General features: G+C 34.4%; 1 protein-coding gene across 3 annotated transcripts in view; it reads right to left on the bottom strand.

Moving 5' to 3' along the window:
- Window positions 1-8,940, bottom strand: part of LOC111369837 — a 14,626-nt gene extending 5,686 nt beyond the window's left edge. For 2 of the 3 annotated variants that reach the window (XM_022991524.1, XM_022991526.1), the window contains exons 1-9: window positions 8,667-8,940; window positions 8,353-8,554; window positions 8,109-8,233; window positions 2,153-2,275; window positions 1,885-2,028; window positions 1,061-1,722; window positions 592-713; window positions 398-489; window positions 54-273 (exon numbers count right to left, since the gene is read on the bottom strand). In XM_022991524.1, the coding sequence (XP_022847292.1) occupies window positions 54-273; window positions 398-489; window positions 592-713; window positions 1,061-1,722; window positions 1,885-2,028; window positions 2,153-2,275; window positions 8,109-8,233; window positions 8,353-8,554; window positions 8,667-8,753 (1,777 nt within the window). In that variant the 5' untranslated portion in view covers window positions 8,754-8,940. The remainder of the gene's footprint in view (window positions 1-53; window positions 274-397; window positions 490-591; window positions 714-1,060; window positions 1,723-1,884; window positions 2,029-2,152; window positions 2,276-8,108; window positions 8,234-8,352; window positions 8,555-8,666) is intronic. The other variant, XM_022991525.1, reaches the window with a different exon arrangement.
- Between the last annotated feature and the right edge of the window lie 1,260 nt (window positions 8,941-10,200).

Below are 10,200 nucleotides of genomic sequence, written 5' to 3'. Positions count from 1 at the left end.
CACCCCCCCCAATGAACCATGAAAAAGCTAATAAAATATTAACAGCACAATACCTTTTTTGAAAGTGCAGGATTTTGATGAAGCGGTAGACGCCTCCTGCTTTGGCTGAGCCTGAGAACTTAAAGTTGATCCCCCCGTCATATCAGCCTCAACACTTGACATTGGTTTCTTGAGATGTAGTGCAGCAGCAGCAGCAGCCCGTTTAGCAAATACACTTGCTCTTTCAGGCTTTGAAATTTCTTTTACAGGATCAGCTTCCTTCGTTGTTTGTCCCTGAACAGAGTTAGAAAAGCAGATAGTATAATGTAAAAACTAACAAGAAAGACAGTCAAGAACTCCTTGAAGAATGAAATTCAACAAAAATACACATTTTATAAGGGATATGATAGAAGCTTACACCAGGCAATAGAATAGTATCAACTATAAGAAGCCTAGCGCCAGTGTGTTTAGCAAGTGCCTTGGTCAATGTTTCCTGGTATATTTCTGAACCTATGAAGGGAAGAAGTTAAAATGAAAATGGTTCAATACGAAAGAAGAAGAAAATGGGAACATGTATATTCATATACACAGAACAGCAATAGAGCTATGTACCTGCAGGGCCAGATAATAAGATTCTAGGACACACCGTAGGGAGATCAGTTGTAAACTTTGCAAATTTACTACACTTCAGATGTATGTATGTCGAAGCAATTAGAACATTCTTCGTGGTTTCACTGTGAGAAACCATATAAATCAGAGAATTCAATCACTTGCAAAAACTACATCTCTTCTAGTACATATTAGTAACTAGCCAAAATCCTACACTTCCTTAGACAATAAAAGGAAAGATAGTGACAAAAACAGAAATTCAATCCATCTAATCACTGCTAAGTAGACCAAAATACTGCTAACAAATGGAAAAAAAATAAAATAAAATGCAAGCTTCTTGAAAAGCATAGTGAAAAAATCATAACAAATGATACAGGAAAGTCATGGCCAAAAAATAACAAATTTTAGCAGAAACAACAGAGATAAGAATAAAGATATTGTTAGCTGCCTCAAACTAAATGGGAAATGGTACCTTAGATAATATGGAAAATTTTCAAATGAAACATCAATAAATTTGGAATCAAGAATCCCCTGTTGTAAACCATCTCTGAATGCTTGACGCCTTGATGATGCTGAAATAAGAGGGTCAGAATCCTTGTGTCGATTTCTTACTCCCCTATTCTCTTTGAGAATTTTTGAAATGCTACCACTGATATCCACGTCAGGAGCTGTTGATCCTGCAAGAATGCGTAGAAAGGGCCTCAAGTCACTGGTTTCAGATATAATCTTCCCAGTCTCAGCATCAACACTCAAGTTTTCATTGGCAACGTCAGAAGATGGAATGGTGCTCTTCTCACCCAATGAAACAATAGGCTCGTCATTATGGTCAGAGGAGTCCTTCATGTCAGAATCCAAGAGACCATTATCTAAGACTTCACAAGCAGCAGGTACAGATGGCAATTCAGAACCCTGCCGTGCATCCTCATCATTCTGAGATGATGGAGGAAGAAGCGATAATTCTTTCCCGAGATTCGATAAAGATGCCAGTGTTGACGCAACTGCAAAAGCAGAAGGATCTCCCGATCTTGTCTCAATATGTAGACCTTTTATTGGTCCACCATGGGCTTCTAATATGTTGACTGAAGGTGGCACGTCCGAAACAGATGTTTTATTATTTACGAGTTGTTGGAAAATCTGGCCTTATGTTAAGGAAATTTTCTCATGTTGAAGGACGTTGGAAGATACATGCTAATTCAGTAAATTTAGATGTAGCGAAATGAAATATAATGACTCACTCTAGCAACTATTACAGAATCCTATGACATATACAACTGAATCATGATGATCAAAGGATACATAAGCATGTTTATCAGACGAGCTAAATACCACCTCGTCACCTTCCTTTAGTCGTACAATGGAATCTTTAGTGCAAGACTTGCCATTCACTTGGACAGATCCTTTCTTTCCAGTTATTTCAAGTAAAGTAATTGACTCTCCACCCTGGACATAGTTACAAAAGAAGAGAGAAAACAACTGAACAGGGATGCCAGTACCATGATCAAAAGAACTTGAATTCTCAACAAAGGTTGTGAATTTGTTTCAAATGTTTAAATTTACTACTTACCTCTGACTCCATGTGCTTCAGGTTACACAAAGATTTACCAACTGATGGATCTCCTACCCACAAGTCGCATTGGCTGCCTTGACCAACAGTGAAAGTAGGATGATGCAAAACAACATGAGGATTCTGGAGGGAGAAATCACGGGAAAGAATAAGCACATGGCACCATTTGAGTCTAGCTATAGAACTACGGCAGAAATTGCAAGTGGATTATCATAATTCACAGCAGCTGAAGACACCACACATCCCTCAGTTCACCCTCCCCCAATACTTTGGGTGTGTCTGCCTGACGATGAGTGCGCAGTGTACATGAACACATATACATTAAGACAGAAAGATTAAAACATTGATCTGTTAGTGCAGAGCTATAAACACCGTAACAATACTACTTCCATCTTAAAATGACTATCCTGACCTTGAAAAAGGACTCTGGAAGCCTAATACAAAAAATCAACAATTTAAGACATTTTCTCAAGCTACCCTCTTGGTTTTTGGAAGGAGAATCATCATTAAAAGTAGCTATAATGACATTCGACGTTTAGAAGAAAAATGACAGAAAACCTAATTTAAGTTCAATTTAAGTTCTCAACCCACAAATGTATAACGATGCAGATCTTATTTATCTAAAAATCAACCTAAGGGAATCAAAACAATCATAGAAAATCTTTGTTGGAAAATATGGATTAATTGCAATTGAAACAGAAATAGGAAAATGAATAGAGAATTTTTAGAACTCTTCTTTATCTTCTTGAATTACAAAGTGAAAGATGGTTACAGATAGTCGAAGTAGGAAAGATACAACTATCAACCATAACCTTCACTATGAATACCTACCAAATTTTGTGGTATAGACTTTTCATAAGACGCAATCTATGAAGAGAAGGAAACTACGTTAAATTTTGTAAATCAAGAAATAAAAAAATTCGGCCATCTAGGACTTGACTGAACAAGGAAAATCAAATCTGCCAACACTAGCCTTCAAGCTAGAGAAAAGATATTCTTATTTTCAACTTATCTAGGATTTGAATTAAAAACGTAAGACCAAATCTTGAAGACAACTCCTTCAAACTCAAAACCAAATGGAATTCTTTGCTGCCTACAACTTCAATCCACAGCCTTGAGCATTAAGGTTAGGACAATTGGTCCAACAGCCAGCAAATTTTCCCTCAGCGAAAACATAGCACTCCAACATACTTCCTAATCAAGGAAGATGAGTCCATTAGTAGAGAATGCCTTAAGGAGACTCTAGAGCTATAGTGCACAATGCCTAGCGACTAACCAAACCAAAGAAACAGAGAAACAGACGTTGATGTAAAAGAACACCATCTTCCATGAAAGACCCATGAACAAAACTTAAGTATACATACTACAAGCAGAACTAAGACAGCCAAAACCAAATTCTCAAGTAGCTCTTCTTGACTAAAATCCAACCCAGGACAAACCACGTCAGCAGTTGCACTCCTAATATCCGTAGGTTGAACCGACACTTCATGCAAAGATGAACAGACCTAACAAGAACTCATTGATTAGAACAACTGTTCGAAGCTTCTACATTGGTTTTACTTCCCCAGCAGGTTCCAATTTAATTATGGCACCTTTAATTCCGGAAAAGAAAAGACTAAATACAGAAAAGAATATGTTTCGAGTCTTGATTATTAATCTGAGAACTCATTACTTGCTACTTTATTGATATATTATGAGCCTGTTTGAGCCCCATTTTTAGAAGAGAATGCATTTTAGAATAGTAGATTGATAAAAAATGTGTAATTAAAAAATATGGAAAAAATTTTGATTTGCGAAAAATATTATTTTATTGAAGAACGTATGATTGAAAAAAAGAGAGTGAAAAATGTATTTTGAAAATAATGGGGATCAAACAAGGGCTATGTTGTTTATAAGTTAGAACATTATTGTTTATAAGTTAGAGCATTAATTTTCTTAATTTGTAAAGTATGAATTTTTCAGTCTGGAACATATTTTGTATTTTATATTAGAAAAATTATTCTTTTGTTGGTTTGTCTTGAAACTTACACTTCGAAATGCCCTGTTACTGGAATGAAATTAAAACAAGGCATGCACTCACCTAAAGAAGAAAAAATAGACTAGCCTAACAAAACCTAGGCAACCTTGAGAGGTTTGCAAAGGTGGTTGGAATTAACACGGTGGAAAAGAAAACTAGAATTTTTTCAAAAAATTTATCAAGTGAAGAAGTCCAGAACAGGGATATGAAGAAAAATAAAGAAGATAGTCTAAATGTTGCCTAGGCCAGTCCTTATGACAGAAGGTCAGCTAATTACTTCACTTGAAGACATATATTAATATTCTATCAAATTTTAGAAGTCCAAAAACAAAACAGGATGAAAATTTTGAAGGCAACAACTAAATTAAAGATTTCAACAAGTGAGCGGCAATAACATGCAAGAAATTGCTCGACGCCAAATAATAGAAATTGGAAAGGAAACAAGATTATATATTAAATGAGGAAACAAATGAGAACTTCATCGTGTCTAGAATTTGACTGAACAAGGAAAATCAAATCTTCCAAAAATCTTGAAAACGTCATGAAATTAAATAAGACAAAGCAACGTAATTTAAGAAGTAGAATATAGTAGTGAAACATAGACTTCCAACAGAAGCACAGACACAAGACATCAACTTCTAGACAAAAAGCCCACAAAAATTTCACAGATACTTCCATTCTCGAACAATACACACAGAGTACCATAAAATATCCTCATTTGAGTAACCTGACATATCGTGTCAAATAATGAAATCAAGAAAGTAGGACCTAACGGTAACATCAAAAGCAAGAGACTGTGTGCAAATCGTAAAACAATACAATAAAGGCAAAATGAGGATTAAGCATGGCAACTCTCTAACATTTGCGACATGACTTCCTTCTCACCTACCAAACAAATCAAAAGGAAAAATTCAACTTAATTAATCTAAGTTCTATAAAAACATTTAGTCTCCTTCTCCTACCATGTGCATCTTGCAAACTTAATAAAATGGATACAACAATCTCTGTTCATTATCCACTATTTATCTTAAGTTGGTACTACCTCAATAATAATTCTTCCACCAAAGACCCTCAAAAAGGAAGAAAGAATAATACAAAAACAGAGGGAGGATAAAGGAATACAAATCACAAACAATCGTAACAAGATGCTATTTTCGTTTTCTTTCATTTTCAAAAAGTATGAAAAATTCAACATTGGCAGAGAACATGCATTGGAGGAAAATGATGATAGAAAAAGATTCATTCTATACCCAATTTCAGAGGAAACAGCAAAAAGTCTCGTTTTATCTAACACACTGTAACTCTTACGCTGCATGTGATATGTGTCAAAGCTAATGATGGTAATCAACAAGTGAAAGCAACTATAATAAGGCATTCTAGTCAAAAGAGCTACAGAAAATCTCACCAATGATTACATTTAATATCACATACTAACAGATAAGGCAACATTAAATGTTAAAATAAGGGCAGCACTGAATGCTAATAAGTACCCTCATATCACTAAGAATTCTCCAACAGCTAGCCTTCTCTTCGATCTTATTACAATTGATGACATGATTTTATGCATGTAACTGGAGTTACTCACAATATTATATCAAGAAAAGTTAAAGAATCTGCTAACCGTAAATAGCTAGCATGACATGATAAAAATAACAAAGGATGTTATCCAATACCATGTATTGATCCAATGACACTTTATACATATTAACATGTAAAAACGGAGTGTCTATAGATCCTGACCATGAACGGATGAACCCTTTATCATGAACATTTTTCTTTTGGACACAACAGACAACGTAGCTACAGCAGCGAGGGATAGTCCTTTTGAAATTTACCTCCATGGTAATAAATACGCAAAGACGCCTAAAGGCGAAAACCTTGAGAAAGTAACATTCAGAATAAAATTTTAATTGATGTATAATCTCAAGAAAACATTAGTCTTTAATCATTTAATGTAATGGTAACTACAAGCCATCAAATAGGGGATTCACTCTTTACTAAGCCACTTTGAGTTCACGAGCTTATACTGCTTTGGCCACTCATTTATATTTGACCCACATTGATTTAGAGCATTTCTCCTTCCAGATCCAGACCTTAAAAAAGTTCCTCCAACACCAATTAGACCACTCGTGGTTAGATATCGTCAATAAAGTTTCCAAGGCTTCTACAATAGTTGAAATCCATGTACCTTGACAGCATGAACATAACCAATCTGATATAATTATGAATTCACTTTGAACTCTAAAAGTCATGCTCTCTTATGAAAGTGAGGCCTTATAGAGACAGTCAGACAGAGAAAACATCCTATGTTGACGCACACCAGTTCACAACTATATCCTTCCATGATGACGCAAATGTCAGACTACTTATCATCTACCCCGTGTAAATGATGTTCACCCCTCCAAATTTTTTCTTGATAACTTGTTGCAATTACTTTTTACCACAGTCCTTTTGTTTTGTAAAACATGATTGCATTTATAGGAGGAAAACATTTTACACAATTTAGGGGGAAAAAAAAGTTCCAGCTTTTTTGCATAGACTGCCATTTTCCAAATGCACCATCAAGAATTCATAGCCCACAACCACAACTAGCACCCACCATTGAAGACTCATGGTTGCCTACATGTGGTGACCAGTACCTCCATCATAGTTCAAAGCAACATACCTCATGTCAGCTCATCACAACCATTGATCACTAACATTTCATAGGCACACCACGATAGATAAACTAACTCCATCCACTAGAATTTCTAGAAATTTTTTCTTGTTCACTTACTCTATAACGAAGACATAGCTTCTATGAAAAAACAAATATGTTTTCCAGTGGAGAACCATTTCACTCAACCAAAGGAAGATTTAACCATCATTTTCTCCCAGATGATCAATTGATCTTCTCATTGTTTTCTAGAGTCCAAAAGTCAAACCTTAAATTGGCTTCGTGCAACAACTTCATTAAAAGCCTCAAAGAATACATTTTGTGTCAATTCTCAAGTCTTGACTTATTGAGGCTCACGCCACAGAGTTCAAAGAATACATTTTGTGTCAAATCTCAAGCCTTGACTTCATGAGTCGCACGCCACAGAAGCTCTGAGGCATGCAAGTCTCATTCCTGACCTTTCTAAGATTCGATTTTTCAAAGCCTCAGCATTTGAGGCTTGCTTTTTGATAGTCTGCAAAGTTTTTTACGGTTTCCTAGTCTATTTTAGAAACATCCTAACCTTCGAAAACAAAATTAAATTTGGAGATACAAAATAGAACAAGAGCAATGAGTGCCCTAGCCTCATAAAGTTCATGTGCAATAACCCCCTCCATGAAATCACAATTTTACAACAGCAAACATCTTGTAAGCCAAGACCTGCAACACAAAACCTCACTCTCCATATTGTTTCACATTTAGTTTCATCTGTGATTTTATTCTTTATCTCCAGGTTTTGTTTTGCATTAAAGTTTGGAGTCGAAGCAATCAAAATGCTTCAATAGATGGTGAAATGATGTACACTCTGATACCAACCAAATTCTTTTCCCTCATGGAGCAAAGAGCCTTCATACCAGATTTAGCCACATTAAACACTAAATCTTATCACTGCCATCATTTCTTCATTAAAGATCTATTCAAATTTCAATTTCATTTACTTGGGAAAATTACAACATCAAAAAAGAAAATGAAGAGGAAAAAGAATAATCCTGTCTCGTTAATTCAATCACTTTTCATCTTAACTCCCAATAAGTTGACCTACAAATCTATACAGTTATGAATAAATCCAACAATTTTAGCCTATTATATAACTCAAACAAAGTGGCAGACTAAAGAAGTAGTGCGGCATTCACATATTCATCCAGACAGAGATCAGCTACAGTTATTGTAACAACTTGGTACAACAAAAAACATAATATTTTACTGATGTAAGTGATGAAACTGGGTGAAAATTGTCAATCTACCTGAGAAGACTGAGAAAGAAGTTTCCCCCATGCGTCCCCAGCATGTGATTTCAGTTGCCCCTTCTTTCCTCGATTCCCTGCTGGTCCATTCAATTTCGCTTCCTCTGCATCAGTTACAGAGGCAACTACGAAAAACAGAAAATGATGAATATAATTGAAACAAAATGCGAAAAAAAAAAAAGAAAGAAGAAAAAACCAGCGACTAAATCAAGTCAAAGCACGTGCAGAGGAAAAAAAATCAAACCTATAGTTATCGGAAAAATCAAAGGCTCACCTTCCACCACCGCCTCCGGCAATTTTTTCACATCCGACTGCTTCGCACCACCACCGATGGCCAGATCAACAGATCGAACCTCATCCCTCGCCGATTCCTTCACCACAGCCTCACTTACCACTTCCTCCACCGCCGGTGAATCATTCGTTGATGAAGATGAAGCCTCCGCCGCCTAAGTCCAACCAACAACCCAAACCTCAAAATCATTCAAAACTCACACAAAACAAAAAAAGACCCAAAAATTTCCACAATTTAAAAAACTAAAAATTTAAAAAAACCCCAACCTTAGATCTTTTGCCGTTAGGTAAAGAAGAGGATGGAGACGACAGGGCGCGCTTTGAAGAAGACGAGCTTCGCCTTGTTTCAACCATTTTTCTCTGATCTAATCTTTGATTAAAATATATATATGTATTTATCTTTTCTTGAGAAAGAAATAGAAAACAAGAATCCAAATCTGTATAGATATATATATCGCTAGATACGAAAACAGAGAGAACGATGGGAAAAATTGGCGAGGAGCGAAATGAAAGTAAATGATTGCGGACGATCAGTTACATCTGTATGAATACGTATATTTAAATAATATATATAAATATAAAAACTATGGCCTTACGACAAGCATTTTGGTTGAAGTTTGGTTTCTAATTTTCAACTTGTTTAGTAGCGTTTAGATTATAATGAGATGAATAATATTTTTTTTAAAAATAAATGATTAAAAAAATTTTAATTTACATATAATATTATTTTATTGATAATTATGTAGTTAAAAATATAAGAAAGAAAATTTTAATTTAATATAATGAGAAATAATGGACATCAAACGGGACTTAAACACATTAATTTCCATTTTAAGTTTGCCCAAAAAGCATACAATTGTTATAAATTGTAAGTTTATCAGTAAATGACAATTGTACCCATTCAACTCTATAAATTATTATTATTATATCACTGATTTTTCCCTATAAATATATAACTTTGATTCTTAATAAAACGTACCAAAAATGTCTGTTGACTTGTATTCTCTTTTTTTCTTTTCCTCTCTTTTCATAACACATTATCAGTAAGATAGTTTTATTTTTTTTAGTCGAAGTCCATTATCCTTTGTAAGAAAAAAAGAGGCAAAAATACATCATCTGTATTTCAGAGGAAACTTCAATTTTAATTCATCTTCATATAATTTTTTTTGACTTATCATTAGTAGAAAATATTTTTAATACAATATTAAGTGTATCGAATATCATTGAAGGCTCTTTTAGAGCTTATATTAGTTTACCAAATCACACAAAATTATATATTGATGATGCATTTTATTCTAGCAAATTCAAAAGAAATTTGTTTAGTTTTAAAGATATTTGATGTATTGAATATCACATTGAGACGGTGTGAGAAAATAATATTTAATATTTTTGCACAACTTCTTTCATATTTGGCCAGAAGCAGATAAAAAATTGCATGCACTCCCATATGGGATGTATTATACATTTATAAAAATGGTTGAATCAAATATTGTCATGAATCAGAAGTTCATTTATCAAAAAAAAGTTTTATACTTTGACATTATAGACTTGGATATTCAGAAACTATAAATGTGCATCGAATAATAAACAACTTACATGGGCATCCTTTAAAGGACGAGAATATTCTTTTTATTTAATGATTATTCATGTGTAGTTTATTCGTAAAGCAAGTTAGTCATTAAACATTTGGTTACAAAGGTCAATATTGATCTTCAACTTTCTTAAAAATAATTCGTGGAGTATATGTTGGCTAATACACCCGTCATGTGGATCCTTTCGTTATTTTTTAGGTATTAATTAT

The sequence above is a fragment of the Olea europaea genome, chromosome 20, assembly GCF_002742605.1.
Source record: "Olea europaea var. sylvestris chromosome 20, O_europaea_v1, whole genome shotgun sequence".
In the NCBI taxonomy this organism is placed as follows: Eukaryota; Viridiplantae; Streptophyta; class Magnoliopsida; order Lamiales; family Oleaceae; genus Olea; species Olea europaea.
Note: the sequence above shows the minus strand (reverse complement) of the source record. Positions and strands in the feature narration are given on the sequence as shown.